The sequence below is a fragment of the Pseudorca crassidens genome, chromosome 9, assembly GCF_039906515.1.
Source record: "Pseudorca crassidens isolate mPseCra1 chromosome 9, mPseCra1.hap1, whole genome shotgun sequence".
In the NCBI taxonomy this organism is placed as follows: Eukaryota; Metazoa; Chordata; class Mammalia; order Artiodactyla; family Delphinidae; genus Pseudorca; species Pseudorca crassidens.
The window spans coordinates 25,878,532-25,897,941 of NC_090304.1; the positions used below are offsets into that span (position 1 = coordinate 25,878,532).

General features: G+C 36.7%; 1 protein-coding gene across 1 annotated transcript in view; it reads left to right on the top strand.

Annotated features, from left to right (window-relative positions):
- Positions 1-19,410, top strand: part of CCDC73 (coiled-coil domain containing 73) — a 99,793-nt gene that overhangs the window by 66,306 nt on the left and 14,077 nt on the right. Inside the window, exons 12-13 of the mRNA XM_067749507.1 lie at positions 9,830-9,943; positions 14,273-14,407. Coding sequence (XP_067605608.1) covers positions 9,830-9,943; positions 14,273-14,407 — 249 coding nt within the window. The remainder of the gene's footprint in view (positions 1-9,829; positions 9,944-14,272; positions 14,408-19,410) is intronic.

Sequence of the window (19,410 nt, forward strand, 5' to 3'; positions counted from 1 at the left end):
AGCATTTCCCAGGAAAAGTACATTCACCTTCCACAAAAAGACCACTCTCAGCAGAGGCCTGGGCCAGCTTCATGGGAATGTAACCAGTACAGTTGCATAAAGCCCAGAGGAGCCTTGAGTTCAGGTTTAATATTCTGTGGTCACTATCTTAACATTTTTTTAAAATTAATTAATTTATTTTTGGCTGTGTTGGGTCTTCATTTCTGTGCGAGGGCTTTCTCTAGTTGCGGCGAGCAGGGGCCACTCTTCATCGCGGTGCGCGGGCCTGTCACTGTCGCGGCCTCTCTTGTTGCGGAGCACAAGCTCCAGACGCGCAGGCTCACTAGTTGTGGCTCACAGGCCTAGTTGCTCCGTGGCATGTGGGATCTTCCCAGACTAGGGCTCGAACCCATGTCCCCAGCATTGGCAGGCAGATTCTCAACCACTGCGCCACCAGGGAAGCCCCGTCTTAACATTTTTAAAAAATTTTATTTATTTATTTAATTTATTTTTGGCTGCGTTGGGTCTTCGTTGCTATGCGTAGGCTTTCTCTAGTTGCGGCGAGCAGGGGCTACTCTTCATTGCGGTGCACCGGCTTCTCATTGTGGTGGCTTCTCTTGTTGCAGAGCACGGGCTCTAGGCATGGGCTACAGTAGTTGTGGCTCGTGGGCTCTAGAGCGCAGGCTCAGTAGTTGTGGCCCACAGGCTTAGTTGCTCCACAGCATGTGGGATCTTCCTGGACCCAGGCTCAAACCCATGTCCCCTGCATCAGCAGGCAGATTCTTAACCACTACGCCACCAGGGAAGCCCCTTTTTTAATTTTTATATTTGAATATATGTTTTGTAAATTAAGTCTGATGAGAAAATGGAGCATGCACTGGGGCTTGAAGCCTCAGCTCCAGCGTTCTCCTGCCCCCTACTGCCTACAAGGAACCATTCTTGGCTTCTGGCTCTTCTACCCTTTGGTGCCCTCAGCCCGGCACAGCCTTAGCCTCCCTGCTCCTGTCTTGCCACTGCTGTGAGTCGACTGGGTCACGTTGGTGGGTAGAGGCTTGTGTTCTCTTGTTGCCCTTTAACACAGGTGGAGGCCTAGATGTAGCAGGGAGGGTCTGAGCTGAGTACATGTGCCCTGAAGCATCCTCTGTCCCAGGTTGGCAGTGCCCTGGCACATTAGGTAGGTGCCTTGGCAGGGAGTGAGTCACCAGTCCAGGTACTGAGTTGCATCCCTGCCTGGCAGTTGCAGTCCTTTAGAGGTTACCCACCTACCATAGGTTGAGGCAGAGGAACCATGGGATGGAGAGACTGACTTCACCAACTTCAGCCAGGACATAATACATAGGTCTAGCAGCTTGCAGGAGGTAGAACCCAGTGCTGAGTCGTGTGGTGAGGCCCTTAGGCATCTGTGAGGGTCTGCCTTTGGCCTGTGAATATCCCAGGGGACCATAGTATTAAGTAGAAAATAAAAAACACCATGGTAGGTGGAAAGGAAGGAAAAAAGAGAGGGGGAGAGAGAGAAAGAGAGAAGGAGGGAGGAACCACAAAGAAAAGAAAAAGTTTTGTATCTAAGTGTCTTTAATTTCTGGCACCTGGCCCCAGAAATTATGCTGAGTCCATCATCATTGAATGAAACCAAACTTAACCTGAACAATGAAACACTTATCTTCTTACCATTGATGTTCTATGACTAGTCATGTAAAGAGAGGTTTGCCTTCCTCTTTTCTTTTGCCTGCCCCCAGTACTAGGGAGAGGGAAAACGTATACTAGAGCCAAATCTCTCCCTTCTTTTAACGCTTTCATCTACTCCAATAAAAGATTAGTTTAAAAAAATTTCTCTTAAAGTCCAGTTATCAGCAAGTATCTCCCCCCCCTCACCTCTTCTACCCACCCTATAGATGCATAACTGGGACTGTTTCTCTAAGGTGTTGAACCTTCTCTCAAGAAACATGATATAATTTATCCAAATTGTTGATGAGTAACAGTTATCAGGATTGTCTGATAACTTTCAATCCATTTAAAGGAGTTGATGCGTAGATTTTTAGGATGATCAAAATGTTAGAGATTAGCCAGTCCAACCATTTCATTTTGTGATGAAATAGAGATCCACTAAATGTAAGCAGTGTACTTCAAGGCCCTATAATTAGTGGCAAAACCAGAATTAAATCTTTGTCTTGATTCTACTTCAGCACTATTTCCACAACATTACATTGTTAAGATATTTTTTCCTAGATCTGTGAGAACTGCCATTCTTGTTACATCAGTTATACAAAGACTGCAACTTTCAAATTGCCCTTCATCGGCTCTAAATCCAATGTTTATGTATTGTTGAATTCTACAGGGCCTACAGTAGTCATAAATATATGTAGTCATGTGTTTCTTTGAGTTAGTGATGAAGGTAACTGTGGTTCCAGGATCTTTTAACTATAACTGCCAGTATTTTAGATAATCCAAATGCCTCTCTCTTTTACCAGCCCCATTATTGCCTGAGCCTTGACAGTACATGGAGAAACTAGATTTCATATAGTAAAATTTCAAACGAAGTATTGGCAAGAACAGGTTAGAATTGTCCTCTTTTTAACAGATAAGGGCATTAAAAAATAAACAATACCATCTATCATCACTTTCATTTTATAAAAGATAACTTTTTAACACCAAAAGTATATTAAGGATGTAATATCAGATAAAGGACAGTCCTTTACAAGAGAACACACTTGATTTTATATTGACATTTTTTGCCATGGACTAGTGAGATTTTTGTCATGGATCAGTACTTGTTTACAGACTGGTGTTGGAGAACCACTGATATATAGTATAACAAAATATTAATGTTTAACTGTTGCTGAGGATTATGCTGCATAGATATCTCAAGTGTTTTCCCGAGGAGCATTCTAATTCCACCTGTACTAAAAGGGATCATTACTCTTCATAATGGCCTACTGTTTTTCAGTGCTCTGCAATCATGCTATCATCTGTCTTACTTTTTTTTAAGTACAATTTGGAGCATAGAGACCTAAATTCTCATGATAGAGAATATTTTCTACTATGATTTAATCATAGTTTAGTCCAGATAAAAGTATAGTTATGCTGCTATTATCATAGTGTTAGGAAGAATAATTTATTTAGTTAGTTTGCTCCTATAGTCATAGTGTTAACATAGTATTAACCAGAATAATTTACTTAGTTTTTGGTATATTAAAGCCTTAACAGGTGGTTTATTTTGATTTTCCACAATATACATTTTTTCAAAGAGGGTTTTCAGACTTATTAATCCAGATGCAAATAATAGCAAATAACTTCCTGGTAGACTGTAAATTCCATAAAAAGAGTAACATTTTCACTAATAAGAGCCCAAAAGAGTATCTGCCACATAGTAGGAGCTCATTAAATCTTATTAAATTAATGAATGATTAACAATGAGTAAATTCAGACTCTTTGCAAGTTCAAATATTGCTAGGTCAGGGCTTCTGGTTAAATATATCAGATTGAACCTATACATTCCCTTCTATTTCCTTCTGAAACTGCAATAAATGACATTAATAAATCCACAAGGATGAGGAAATAGGGAGAAGAAACGATAAAAATTAAGTTTTAAAAGTGGGAACCATATGGAAAATTAGTAATTTACTTAGCAAATGAGAGAAAGTAGAAACCCAAGTTGAAGATACAGAAATAATCGGGAATTGCAAGCATCATGTGCCTCTAGAAGTAAGGTGCACAACTGAAGCCAAAAACTAGAAGGTCTATATAGGAAGCTGTTGCATATCCAGATTCTTTCCCCTACCCTGCACAAATAGGCACTCCCTGTCTTCTGTTTGGCAGAAGATTGGAGAATTACTTTGGAGAGTTTGAGGAGCAACTGAGGTTTGGGAGATTCAGTAGTGTGCTAGAGGCAACTGGTACCAGGGAGAGCTAGTTGTTAGAGCTGTTGTCATGATCCTTTTAATGTGCTTTGGGATTCTGTTTGCTAGTATTTTGTTGAGGATTTTTGCGTCTATGTTCATCAGTGATATTGGCCTGTAGTTTTCTTTTTTTTGTGACATCTTTTTCTGGGTTTGGTATCAAGGTGATGGTGGCCTCATAGAATGAGTTTGGGAGTGTTCCTCCCTCTGCTGTATTTTGGAAGAGTTTGAGAAGGATAGGTGTTAGCTCTTCTCTAAATGTTTGATAGAATTCACTTGTGAAGTCATCTATTCCTGAGCTTTTGTTTGTTGGAAGATTTTTAATTACAGTCTCAATTTCAGTGCTTGTGATTGGTCTGTTTATATTTTCTATTTCTTCCTGGTTCAGTCTCGGGAGGTTGTGCTTTTCTAAGAATTTGTCCATTTCTTCCAGATTGTCCATTTTACTGGCATATAGTTGCTTGTAGTAATCTCTCATGATCCTTTGTATTTTTGCAGTGTCGGTTGTTACTTCCCCTTTTTCGTTTCTAATTCTATTGATTTGAGTCTTCTCCCTCTTTTTCTTGCTGAGTCTGGCTACTGGTTTATCAATTTTGTTTATCTTCTCAAAGAACCAGCTTTTAGTTATATTGATCTTTGCTATCATTTCCTTCATTTCTTTTTCATTTATTTCTGATCTGATCTTTATGATTTCTTTCCTTCTGCTAACTTTGGGGTTTTTGGGTTCTTCTTTGACTAATTGCTTTAGATGTAAGGTTGGTTGTTTATTTGAGATGTTTCTTGTTTCTTGAGGTAGGGTTGTGTTGCTATCAGCTTCCCTCCTAGAACTGCTTTTTCTGCATCCCATAGGTTTTGGGTTGTCATGTTTTCATTGTCATTTGTTTCTAGGCATTTTTTGATTTCCTCTTTAATTTCTTCAGTGATCTCTTGGTTATTTAGTAGTGTGTTTATATTTTTTACAGATTTTTTTCCTGTAATTCATATCTAGTCTTATAGCATTATGATCAGAAAAGATACTTGGTACGATTTCAATTTTCTTAAATTTACCAAGGCTTGATTTGTGGCCCAAGATGTGATCTATCCTGGAGAATATTCCACGAGCACTTGAGAAGAAAGTGTATTCTGTTGTTTTTGGATGGACTGTCCTATAAATATCAGTTAAGTCCATCTTGTTTAATGTATCATTTAAAGCTTGTGTTTCCTTATTTATTTTCATTTTGAATGATCTGTCCATTGGTGAAAGTGGGGTGTTAAAGTCCCCTACTATTATTGTGTTAGTGTCGATTTCCCCTTTTATGGCTGTTAACATTTGCCTTATGTATTGAGGTGCTCCTATGTTGGGTGCGTAAATATTTACAATTGTTATATCTTCTTCTTGGATTGGTCCCTTGATCATTATGTAGTGTCCTTCTTTGTCTCTTGTAATAGTCTTTATTTTAAAGTCCATTTTTTCTGATGAGAATTGCTACTCCAGCTTTCTTTTGATTTCCATTTCCAAGGAATATCTTTTTCCATCCCCTCATTTTCAGTCTGTATGTGTGCCTAGGTCTGAAGTGGGTTTCTTGTGGACAGCAGATATATGGGTCTTGTTTTTGTATCCATTCAGCCAGTCTATGTCTTTTGGTTGGAGCATTTAATCCATTTACATTTAAGGTAATTATTGATATGTATGTTCCTATTAGCATTTTCTGAATTGTTTTGGGTTTTTTATTGTAGGTCTTTTCCTTCTCTTATGTTTCCTTCCTAGAGAAGTTCCTTTAGCATTTTTGTAAAGCTGGTTTGGCAGTGTGGAATTCTGTTAGCTTTTGCTTGTCTGTAGAAGTTTTAGTTTCTCTCATCAAAATTTCTCTTTAATTTCTCAAATCTGAATGAGATCCTTGCTGGGTAGAGTAATCTTGGTTGTAGGTTTTTCCCTTCATCACTTTAAATATGTCCTGCCACTCCTTTCTGGCTTGCAGAGTTTCTGCTGAAAGATCAGCTGTTAACCTTATGTGGATTCCCTTGTATGTTATTTGTTGCTTTTCCCTTGCTGCTTTTAATATTTTTTCTTTGTATTTAATTTTTGATAGTTTGATTAATATGTGTCTTGGCTTGTTTCTCCTTGGATTTATCCTGTATGGGACTCTCTGTGCTTCCTGGACTTGATTGACTATTTCCTTTCCCATATTAGGGAAGTTTTCAACTATAATCTCTTCAAATATTTTCTCAGCCCCTTTTTTTTTTCTCTTCTTCTTCTGGGACCCCTATAATTTGATTGTTGGTGCATTTAATGTTGTCCCAGAGGTCTCTGAGACTGTCCTCAGTTCTTTTCATTCTTTTTTCTTTATTTTGCTCTGCGGTAGTTATTTCCACTATTTTATCTTGCAGGTCACTTATCTGCTCTTCTGCCTCAGTTATTCTGCTATTGATTCCTTCTAGAGAATTTTTAATTTCATTTATTGTGTTGTTCATCATTGTTTGTTTGCTCTTTCGTTCTTCTAGGTCCTTGTTAAACTTTTCCTGTGTTTTCTCCATTCTATATCCAAGATTTTGGGTCATCTTTACTATCATTACTCTGAATTCCTTTTCACATAGACTGCCTATTTCCTCTTCATTTGTTTGGTCTCGTGAGTGTTTACCTTGCTTCTTCATCTGCCATGTGTTTCTCTGTCTTCTCATTTTGCTTTACTTACTGTGGGGTCTCCATTTCGCAGGCTGCAGGTTCGTAGTTCCCATTGTTTTTGGTGTCTGCCCCCAGTGGGTATGGTTCATTCAGTGACTTGTGTAGGCTTCCTGGTGGAGGGTACTGACGCCTGTGTTCTTGTAGATGAAGCTGGATCTTGTCTTTCTGGTTGGCAGGACCGCATCTGGTGGTGTGTTTTGGGGTTTCTGTGAACTTATTATGATTTTATGCAGCCTCTCTGTAGCTTGCTGGTAGTTGAGTGGAGCTGGGTCTTAGCGTTGAGATGGAGATCTCTGGGAGAGTTTTCGCCATTGATATTATGTGGGGCCAGGAGGTCTCTGGTGGACCAGTGTCCTGAACTCGGCTTTCCCACCTCAGAGGCTCAGACCTGACACCCAGCTGGAGCACCAAGACCCTGTCAGCCACAGGGCTCAGAAGAAAAGGGAGGAAAAAAAAGAAAGATAGAAAATAATAATAAAATAAAGTTATTAAAATAAAAAAATTTTAAAAAATAAAGTAATAAGGGGCTTCCCTGGTGGCGCAGTGGTTGAGAGTCTGCCTGCCAATGCAAGGGACACGGGTTTGTGCCCCGGTCCGGGAAGATCCCACATGCCGCGGAGCAGCTGGGCCCGTGACCCATGGCTGCTGAGCCTGTGCGTCCGGAGCCTGTGCTCTGCAACGGGAGAGGCCGCAACAGTGAGAGGCCTGTGTATCGCAAAAAAAAAAAAAAAGAAAAAAAAAGTAGTAAAAAAAAAAGAAAGAAAAAAGAGAGCAACCAAACCGAAAAACAAATCCACCAATGATAACAAGAGCTAGAAACTATACTAAAAAAAAGAAAACAAAGAAAAAAGACAGACAGAGCCCTAGGACATATGGTAAAAGCAAAGCTATACAGACAAAATCACACAAAGAAGCATACACGTACACACTTAGAAAAGGGAAAAAAATATATGTATATATATATAAAAGGAAGAGAGCAACCAGATCAATTAACAAATCTACCAATGACAATCTCTAAATACTAAACTAAGATAATCATAAACCAGAAACAAATTAGATGCAAAAAGCAAACCCCAAGTCTACAGTTCCTCCCATAGTCCACCAGTTCAATTTTGGGATGATTCGTTGTCTGTTCAGGTGTTCCTCAAATGCAGGGTGCATCAAGTTGATTGTGGAGATTTAATCCGCTGCTCCTGAGGCTGCTGGGAGAACTTTCCCTTTCTCTTCTTTGTTCCCACAGCTCCTGGGGTTCAGCTTTGGTTTTGGCCCCGCCTCTGCGTGTGGGTCGCCTGAGGGCATCTGTTAGGGGGCTGTGGGTCCCTCAGGCCAGAGGGAGGGAGGGGTATGGAATACCAGGTGAGCCTGCGGCGGCAGAGGCCAGCGTGACATTGCAACAGCCTGAGGCGTGCCGTGTGTTCTCCCGGGGAAGTTGTCCCTGGATCACGGGACCCTAGCCGTAGTGGGCTGCACAGGCTCCCGGGCCGGGAGGTGTGGAGAGTGACCTGTGCTCGCACACAGGCTTCTTGGTGGCTGCAGCAGCAGCCTTAGTGTTTCATGCCAGTCGCTGGTGTCTGTGCTGATAGCCGCGGCTCGTGCCCATCTCTGGAGCTCATTTAGGTGGTGCTCTGAATCCCCTCTCCTCGCGCACCCCAAAACAATGGTCTCTTGTCTCTTTGGCAGCTCCAGACTTTTTCCTGGACTCCCTCCCGGCTAGCTGTGGTGCACCAGCCCCCTTCAGGCTGTGGTCACTCAGCCAACCCCGGTCCTCTCCCTGGGGTCTGACCTCTGATCAGCTCCCAGCCCCCACCCGCCCCAGTGCGTCAGCAGACAAGCCTCTCAGGCTGGTGAGTGCTGGTCGGCACCGATCCTCAGTGTGGGAATCTCTCCACTTTGCCCTCCGCACCCCTGTTGCTGCGCTCTCCTCCGTGGCTCCGAATCTTCCCCACCACCCCGTCTCCTCCAGTGAAGGGGCTTCGTAGTGTGTGGAAACTTTTCCTCCTTCACAGCTCCCTCCCAGAGGTGCACGTCCCATCCCTATTCTTTAGTCTCTGTTTTTGTTTTTCTTTTGCCCTATCCAGGTACGTGGGGAGTTTCTTGCCTTTTGGGGAAGTCTGAGGTCTTCTGCCAGCATTCAGTAGGTGTTCTGTAGGAGCTGTTCTGTAGGTGTATTTTTGATGTATTTGTAGGGAGGAAGGTGATCTCCACGTCTTATTCCTCTGCCATCTTGAAAGTCCCCTAGGCCTATGAAGCCTTTAAAATGAGATAGATCTATATATAATGATATGGAAATTAAGCAAGATACATTATTCATAATTTTAGAAAAGCAGATTGCAGAACAACATGGTATGTATTATGTGGTTTCATCTCTACTTAAAAAGATATATTTTATGTCCTTGTATGCTTATAGATAATTTCTGGAAGGATACACAAGAAACTACTAGAGTGGTTACCTCTGGGGAGGAGAGCTGGAAAAACAGTAGAGGAAAACTTTGCCTTTTCTTTCTATCCTTTGTGTGGCTTGGATGTTTACCCTGAATGTACTTAGCTTTAATAACGATAAACAAATGAACATAAAAATTTCAGATATATTAGACATGTAGGGAGAGTTCTTACTATTTGTCCTTTTAGAGAAGTTTACTTGGATTATCAGCAGACACTGAAGAAACCTAATAATATTGGTGACACTGATTTAATTGCTTTTAAACCCTTGTCTTAGAAAACAGTCGTATTTTTACCCTTTAAAGGTTTTTTGGGAACAGGAGAGGGGAGTGTGGTGGTGATTATGTAATATGTTAATTTATGAGGTAATAAGTTAATATAGTAAATATTGAAGCTCTACTAAAAAAGTGTTAATTTGAAATTAAAAATTTAAATTGTAGTTAAGAGTTTTCCAGCCAATTAATTTCTGAAATAAACAGATATGGAAAATATGTTCTGTGGTAGATAAAAATTTTTAGTAGGGTTAGGCTGGATTGTGCTACATTTCATATTTTTCAGTGCTGTAGTTTATATTACTTTTTCAGTACATTAAAACTTATGCAGTGAAACTGAATAATGGCAATGTTTTTATACCCTTTTATAGCCATTTCTTTTTCATAACCTCCCCCTATTTCCTGTTAACTAAACTATAAGCACCTTTCTGTTAATTTATGAAAATTATTGTTGAGGTAGCACATCATCACTGATCTGTATGGCACTTTCAGCATGTTAGAAGCAAAGGTCCAAGCAACATAAAACACATCAAAATTCATTAATGTGGTATTGATTATTTTTTGGATAATTAATTTTATTGCAGACCCTTGAAAGAGATAATGAGCTGCAAAGGGAGAAGGTGAAAGAAAATGAAGAAAAGTTCCTTAGTCTTCAAAACAAGCATGAGCAAGCACTAGAAACTTGGAAAAAGCATGTAGGTTTATTAAACAGTAAAATATTAAAATATTTTAAGTAGTAGACATTTAAAATCACTATTAAATGCTAAAAAAATATTGCAAAAATAATATAGGAATAAAGTCTGACACATTGTCTTCTTGTACTTATATTTCCAAGAAGTGAATGTTTTTAAAGCTAAATTTAATAAAATTTTCTGTAATGCTTTCATGCATGAAAAACCATACATATATGTGTGTATTTACGTATATTTTGTATGACTTTTCATATGTGACAAAAATTAATTTTCCTTTTCACAAAACCATTGATAGTGTTTTAGTAAATGATTATAATAAAGAATTATATAGGTCTTATTGTTAGCTGATCTCTTTAGCTTTCCTCAGCAGTTTTGTTGACTTGTATTAAAGCCATGTTTAGAACATATATACAGTAGTTGGGTTCTATAGTATTAACATTTTATCATGAGAATTGTTACGTTATAAATGTGACTATTGCCTTAAAGCACAACTCTTTATTTTACATTAAATTTTAATTTCAGTGAAGTAGATAATAAAAGTGAAAAGTGATGTAAATTAAAGTTGTGAAATATAAGGTTCACTTTTAAGACTGGTGAACCCCCAAATCGATTACTTTATTATCTATTTTTATTACCTTCAATTCTTTTAAAAGAACTAAAAAAAATAGAAGGTAATTATTTAAGTGTTTATGAAAGCTATATTTTGGGTAAGTAAGATTATATTTTAAACTATTATACTAATTATAATATAATTCTAATACTATACTAATATATTTTATAATAATATATATATGCATACTATTCTGTAGATGATTTTGTTTGATATAAATTGTTTTGTAAGTAATTCTTGATTTTTTGATCCATTTGCAGCTAACATGTTCTCTTAATCTGTATTTTGAAGAGATCAAATCTTCACTGATGAATTTGATAAGCGTTACCTAATTCTCAAAAAATATTTTGTAATTAATTGTATCAGAATACTATAAAATGCTTAGTGGCCCCTAAATAGGTAAAGTTTGTCTTTAAGCAACAAGCATAGTAGTTTTCATTTTAGCTTCAGCTAATCTACCTTGCATTCCAACACTTCCTTCTCATTTCTAAGGCTTAAAAGATCATGGAAATAGTACTGTCAGGATAAGGAAAACTATGAAGTAAAAAGAGAATATAAACTTGAATATGCCAGCCACACCAAAAATAATTAGTTAAGAGAAAATTAAGCATTTATTTTTCCTAATGATATTTCAAGTATGTCCCTCTCCCAAGAAAAAAAAAGTCAATTGAATTAAGAAAATAAGCATTCAGCTTCACTGGTGAGGCCAGAGTCTATAATTTGGATAAAATTGGTTTTGTCTTAGGATTTTTAGCATCTAAAATCATTTCACTTCCATATGATTTCATACTAAACAGAACATAGGTAAATTTCTAAAAAGCTGCTTTGGTTGTATAGGAGTTTTCTTGAATGGGAGGTCAGATCTACTCTTTAATTGTGTTTCTATCTTGATACCAGTTTTTCACCATTCTTGAGTGAAGGAGAATTATAGTGTTGCTACTGAGATTGGATCAAAATGGGTTTCTAAAAATCATTAAAAGATACTGACAAAAATAAGATGAAATCATATATACTGCTGTTTAAAAAAATAAACAGTGAATATTACTAGATAATATATTTAAAACTCATTGAAATGTCTTAAAGAACATGGTATGTGTATCTGTTTTTATTTGGCTAGTTATACAGCCAATGGTTGTGTATAGATAAAAAGATAATAAATGGGGATGTTTAGAAATTATTTAGGGAAAGGGGGTATCACAAAAGGAATTCAATTCACAACATATGTTGAGCATCTGTTATGTGTTAGGCACTATTCTAGGTGCTGGATTTTCAAAGATGCCTAAAATACAAAGATTATTAAAGAGCTCACACTCTCAAAAGACAGGTAATTATTAAGTTAACCACAATAGTGTTGAGTGTTTTTAGTAGTGTTAACATTAGTATTAACAAATTACTGTGAAAGCACAAAATAAATCATATTGTTTAACTAGGTTGGAGAAAGTTTTAGAGAAAAGATGACACTAGAATTTGGACTTGAAAGATGAATAGGGTTTCACCAGGCAGAAGGTGCCTGCTTCCTATACTTCCTATTCCACTCTGTGGGTATTCCATTTAAGAAAGGGAAAAATGATGGAGGCATGAAACTGCATTCTCCAGGATGATGAATAGTCTGATCTAGAATGTGACAGTGGAAATTAGGTTGAGATCACCTTCTGAAGAGTTCTTTACGAAGGAAGTTGAATTTTATTTTATAAGTAATGGGAAGCCATTGAGATTTTTAAAGCAGAAAAGTGACATAGATCTGCATTTTAGAAAAATAACTCTTGCAACAGTATGGAGAATGGCGTTATGGAAAGAGATTAGTAAGAAGAATGTTGCAAATAATCTAACCACGAGCCTATGAGGGTGTAAATTAGGGCAACAGTAATGAGAACAGAGAAGAGGGATAGATACAGGAAGCATTTTGGAAGTAGAATTAGCAGGATTAGTGACATTTTATGTATAATGGATTTTAGAAGGAAAAGGAGTAAACTATGATTCTGAGATTAATATAATGAGCAGAATAATAATGTCACTAATTGACATAAGGAATGTGAAAGGAGAAGCACCATTTGGTGGATGAAAATGAGTTTAATTTGGGAACTGATGAATTTATGGTGACGGCAGGACATCTGACTTGAAATGTATATCATGCATTTGGAAACGTGAATCTAATCATAGGAGAGAGGTTGGGAGTGAGATATAGATTTAAGACTTATTAGCATAAAGATGAAATTTGAGGGTATGATAAGATCATCTGTGGAAGGAGTGGCAGACTTGAAGAGAAGGCTAAATAAAGAAGAAAGAGCCTTGGGGAACACCAACATTTTGCTAGTGGTTAGTGTGTGTATATTGGGGCAGGAGGGGAGAGGGAGCCTGATAAGAATGGTGAGAAAGGTAGAAGGATAGAGAGAGAGTAGTACCATGAAAATGAAGAAAAGAGGCTATTTCAAGAATAAGTAGTCAACATAGTCGAGCTACAGTGCTGTTAAATGGTGTGAAACTTGGAACAAGTCCTTTGGCTAATTTGCAGGTGATAGCTGAGAAAAATAATCAGTAGAACAATGAGGGCAGAAGTCGGTTGTTAAGGAGTGGTGAGAGATTAGAATTTGAAAGTAGTAAGAGTGGACTTTATTTTAAGAAGTAAGAGAGATAGAGTGAGTGAGTCAAAGAGAAAAAAGTTAGGAACGTGACAAGAGCATATTTGTGGGCTGAAAACATGCTAGTATAGTGGGAAAGATTGAGACTAGGCAGGAGTGAAGAGATCTTTGCTAGAGCTAAGCTCTAAGGGAGACAGGAGTGACTTCCCTGATGGTCTAGTTGTTAAGACTTCACCTTCCAATGCAGGGGTGCGGGTTCGATATCTGGTCGGGGAGCAGATCCCACATGCCTCGCGGCCAAGAAAAACCAAACATAAAACAGAAGCAGTATTGTAACAAATTCAATAAAGACTTTAAAAATGGTCCACATCAAAAAAATTTTTTATAAAAGGAGGGGAGGGGGAGACAGGAGAGGATGGGATAGAGAGCACTTGTGGAATTTTTAGTCGTTTAAAATTAAGAGAAACTTTTGTAATATTTTATGACAAAAAGGTATTTTTCTCTTCAATGGAACTTACTTTGTCTTACATTTGCGGTTCCTATGAAGGAGAACCCCCCCAAGAAAAAGATTATGAAATTTTATAGCCAGTAAAAGCCCAGTGTGTAGATGCAAGTATTAGGCTGAAGAGTCAGTTTCTGTTGTACTGCTTAGTGCTCAGTATTCTTCATCTAATTGAGTTAAAATCTGTATATCTAATTTGCAACAAGAAAATAAAACTTTAAGAAAGCAGTGAAGTGATAACTTTTATAGAATTTTTATGATTAAAAATAAATTAATTTTTCATTTGTAACAAGAGGTAGTTTAATGTAGTACTTGAAAGCACAACCCCTAGACTTAGCCTTGGATTTGAATCTTGACTACCACTTTATATCTACCTGATCTTGGGCAAGCTACTTAACGTCTGTGAGCCTCACATTTCTCGCCTATAAATTGGAGACTAAAAATACCTCATAGGATTTTTATGAGTATGAAATTATGTTTATTAAGTACTCAGCACAGTTCAATAAATGGTAGCTTTTAATATTAGTAATTACTTCTGGAATGTTTTCATTTTTTACTATTTCCAAAGACTTGTGTTAATAAAGTATTTTTATACAAAATAAATTTATATACGTGTTCATTTTGGTTAAATGTTATATTAGGTTGAAGAACTTAATGGAGAAATTAATGAGATTAAAAATGAGTTATCATCACTTAAAGAAACTCATACTAAGTTACAAGAACATTATGACGAATTATGCGATCAGAAAAAGTTTGAGGAAGACAAGAAGTTTCAGGTAAAATTCAAGTATGTTGGGGGTATAAGCTCTTAAAGAAATTAGGACCATCACTGATGATTTTCTCCATGCTTCATATTTTCCGTTTCTCAACTTTAAAAAATTAGTATAAGCGTTTAGTCTGTAATACATTTTTAGTTAATTTTTATGTACAATATGACATAAGGATCAAGGGTCTTTTTTTGGACATGAATTTTCAGTTCTAGCACGTACCTTTGTGGAATAGACAATTTTTTCTCCCATTGTGCCTTGGTACTTTCTTTGAAAATCAGTTAACCAAATAAATATATGTGGGTCTATTTCTGCACCCTCTATTATATTCCTTTGATTATATGTCCATCTTTAAGCCAATATAACACTTTCTTTATTAGCGTAACTTTATAAGAAGTCTTAAAATGTGGTAGTATAGGTCCTTCAATTTTGTCCTTTTCCAAAATTGTTTTGGCTATTCTAAGTCCTTTGCGTTTCCATATAACTTTTGGAATCAGTTTGTCAGTTTCTAAAAGAAAAAGTCTCTGGGGTTTGGACTTGGATTGTGTTGAATGTATAGATTAATTTGCAAAGAATTGACATCATAACATACAATTCATGAACATGGTATATATCTTTACATTTATTTAGATATTCTTTAATATCCTTCAGAAATGTTTTGTAGTTTTCATTGCATAGATTTTGCAAGTATTTTGTTAAATTTATCCCAGAATATTTCATATTTTGTGCTCTTACTGTAAATAGTATTTTAAAAATTAATTTTTCTAATTGTTGCTAGTATATAGAATTAAAATTGATTTTTGTACATTGACCTTGTATCCTTTTACCTTTTCTTTTTCCTTTTACCTTTTTAATTAACTTATTATAGTAGTAGGGTTTTTTTGGTTGGACTTTGGAGTTTTCTATATATATGATTATGTCATCTGAGAATTTAAGGCAGATAAATTTTACTTCTTTTTCTGCTCTGTATACATTTTATTTTTTCCCTCAACTTATTGCCCTAGCTAGGACTCTTTAGTACAGTGTTAAATAAAAGTTGTAAGAGTTGACATGCTTGCCTTACTTCTCATCTTAGATGGAGAGTATTTAATCTTTCATCATTGCATATTATGTTAGCCATAGATTTTTTTGTATATGCTCTTTGTCAGATTGAGGAAGTTTCCTTCTATTCCTAGTTCGCTGAGTTTTTATCATGAATGAATTTTTATCATGAGTGGGTATTAAAGTTTGTCAAATGCTTTTTCGGTATCTATTGAGATCATATTTTTTTCTTTATTCTGTTAATGTGTCAGTATTAACCAATTAATTACATTAATTAATTTCTAAATTTACCTTGCATTCCTCGGATATGTACTATCCTTTTTATATATGGCTAGATTTGATTTGCTAATGCTATGTTAGGGGTTTTGAATTGATGAGGAATATTGATATGTAGGTTTTGTTTTTTCTTTGCATTCTTTTGGTCTGTTTTTTTGTATCAGAGTAATACTGGCCACATAAACTGAGTTGGAATGTGTTCTTTCCTCCTGAAAGAGTATTGTGTAGAACTGGTGTTACTTACTAAATATTATATACAATTCATTGGTGAAGCTATCTAGGCTTTTTCTTTGTGGGAATATTTTTAATAACAAATATAGTTTTTAAATTATTTATAGGGCTATTCAGAGTCTCAATTTCTTTTTATGTCAGTGTGCAGAAAATAGTTGACATAGCAGGCCTGTGAAAGGCCTCTGAAAGACCTGCTTGTAAGTTTGGCTCTTGACTGGTACCTGGAACTTTGGATTTGGGGAGGGTTCCCACCACTTTCTAACAGACAGGAATGGCTCACTGGGCCTAAACTAAGTAGTTTACTTTGAACATCTGCTTTCTTTCTGGGAGTCAGGAGTTTTGGCACATGCTAGGCAGAGAGTGACCAGCAACCAAAAAACTTTGGGCATTGAGTCTCTAATGAGCTTTCTGGTAGACAACAATTTACATTTGTGATCACAATTCATTGCTGTGGGAATTAAGCATGTCCTATGTGACTCCACTAGAAGACTCTTGAAAGAGGTTTGTACATGGTTTCCTCCAGACTTCACCTCTTGTGCCTTTTCCCTTTGCTGATTTTGCTTTATATTCTTTGCTGTTATAAATCTTAGTCAGGAGTACAACTGTATATTGAGTCGTATGAGTCTTCACAGCAAATCACCAAACCTGGGGGTAGACTTGGAGACCTCCAACACAGTCCATTTTGCTAATTTTTCTTTCAAGGAACTTGTTCTTTTCATCTAACTTGTCAATTTATTGGTTATTGGCCTTTCTTCATTTCTAATATAAGCATTTAAAGCTATTAATTTTCCACTAAGCACTGCTTTAGCTTCATTCTACAAATTCTGATGTGTTGTGTTTTCATTCTTATTCAGTTGAACATATTTTAAAATTTCTCTTGTGAGCTCTTCCTTGACCCATGAATATGAGTTTGACCTATAAGCATGCTGTTTAATTTCCAAATATTTGAGAATTTTCCAAATATATTTCTGTTAATGACTTCAAAGTTAAGTAAGACTTTTATCATTTTAAATATATTAAGACTTGGTTTTTTGCCAAGTATATTGTCTATCTTGGCAAATATTTCATGTACCCTTGAAAAGAATGTGTATTCTGTTGTTGACTGGTAGAATGTTTTTATAAATGTCAGGTCAGTTTGGTTGATAATGTTGTTCAAGTCTTCTCTATCCTTACTGATTTTTTTGTGTACTTGTTCTATCAATTAGTGGGAAATCTTTAATTATAACTGTGAATTTGTATTTCTCTTTTCAGTTCTGTCAGTTTTTGCTTCATGTGTGTTTAAGCCCTGTTATTAGGTGTATACACAGTTATAGTTATGATGACTTCCCGATTAATTGACCTTTTTATCATTATGAAATGTCCATCCCTATCCTAGTATATTATTCTGTCTGATATTAATATAGCTGTTCCATCTTTTATGATTAGTGTTTGCTTTTTTCACCTTACTTGTGTATGAGGGGTAGACCTCACACAGCAAGACATTTTTGAGCTGAGTTGTTAAAAATAACTAAGAATTTTCCAGATAGAGATTTAAATTAGATGGAATAAAGTGAGCAAAGAATCAGAAAAGTGAAATATTGTTATTCAATATGTAAACTAGGTGTTGGTTAGCAAGGCAGTAAGTAGCAGGATAAGAGGTTGAAAAGATAGGCAGAAGACTGACTGTAGAGGGCTATATAGTCCATTCATAGAAATTTGTTCTTGACACTACCATTTGGGGGCTTTTAAACAAGGGGTAAAGTGCTTAGATTACTTTTTTGAAATGTCATTTTGGTGATGATGTGGGTAGACAGGGGGACAAAGCTAAAGGCATGCATTCCAACTTGGAGAATACTGTAATAGTCCAGGCCAGAGATATTGATTGTCATTTTAATATTCATAGCTATAACATAGCTTGAGAGCTATAAATAGCAAGTAATTCCTACATCTGATTGATTATAGAAATGAATATAGACTTGCATTCATAAAAAGTTGATCAGCATTCATTCACTTTCATACTGAAAATAACGTATTCAATCAGATTATAAATCATGTTTTTATTTTAAGAAATGTAGACGATATAGATACTTTAAAATAAGAAAGTGAAGATCACCCATAACCCCACCATCCAGAAATAGTGATTGTTAAAATTATGGTATATGACTTCCAGAGTTTTTCTATGTGTGTGTTTGTATAGAAACAGACACACATAGGTATTCATATATATGCATTTTTTAAAAACTAAAATAAATCATACTTTCTCTGATGTTTTGTAGACCACTTTTATTTAGAATTTTCTTTTATTGTGGTAAAAAATATATAACATAAAATTTGCCATTTTAAAGTGGTTAAACTTAAAATTACAATTCAGTTGTACTAATTATGATTTAGTGGAATTAATTACAGCTACAATGTTTTGAAATCATCACCACTATCTATTTCCAAAACTTGCATCATCCCAGACAGAAATTGTGTAACCATAAATCAATAACTTCTGATTTTCCCCTCTCCCCAGGTAACCTCTAATCTACTTTCTGACTCTATGAATTTGTCTATTCTATATTTTTTATATAAATAGAATTGTACAATATTTGTCCTCTTTGTCTGGCTTCTTTCATTTAGATGATGTTTTCAAAGTTCACCGATGTTGTAGCACTTCATTCCTTTTTATGGCAGAATAATATTCCATTGTATGGATACACTACATTTTGTGTGTCCATTCTTCTGTTTTGGTTTATTTAAAAAATAAATTTATTTATTTAATTTATTTATTTTTGGCTGTGTTGGGTCTTCATTGCTACGTGTGGGCTTTCTCTAGTTGCGGTGAGCAGGGGCTACTCTTTGTTGTGGTGCACGGGCTTCTCATTGTGGTATCTTCTCTTGTTGCAGAGCACAGGCTGTAGGTGCGCAGGCTTCAGTAGTTGCAGTGCACGGGCTCAGTAGTTGTGGGTCGCGGGCTCTAGAGCACAGGCTCAGTAGTTGTGGCACACAGGCTTAGTTGCTCCGTGGCATGTGGGATCTTCCTGGACCAGGGCTCAAACCCATGTCCCCTGCACTGGCAGGCAGATTCTTAACCACTGCATCACCAGGGAAGCCCCATTCTTCTGCTGATGGACACTTGGGCTTTCACCTTTTGGCTGTTGTGAACATTAGCATACAACTATCTGTTTGAATCTCTGCTTTTAATTTTTGGAAGGTATATACTGAGGAGTGGCACCAAGTGATTCCCACCTCCTGGTGTTCATGTTCCTTTGTAATACCCTCCACTGAGTGTGAGTTGGATTTAGTAACTTGCTTCTAGTTAATAGACTATAGCAGAAGTGATGCAATGTTACAATTCTTCTGAGATTAGGTTACAAGAAGACTGTGGTTTCTGTGAGAGCGTGGGTGAACACGCTCTCTGTCTGTCAGTCTGTGTCTGTCTCTCCACCTCTCTCTCTTTCTGAGCCGTGTAAAGAAGTCCCAGCTATCCTGCCAGAGAGGCC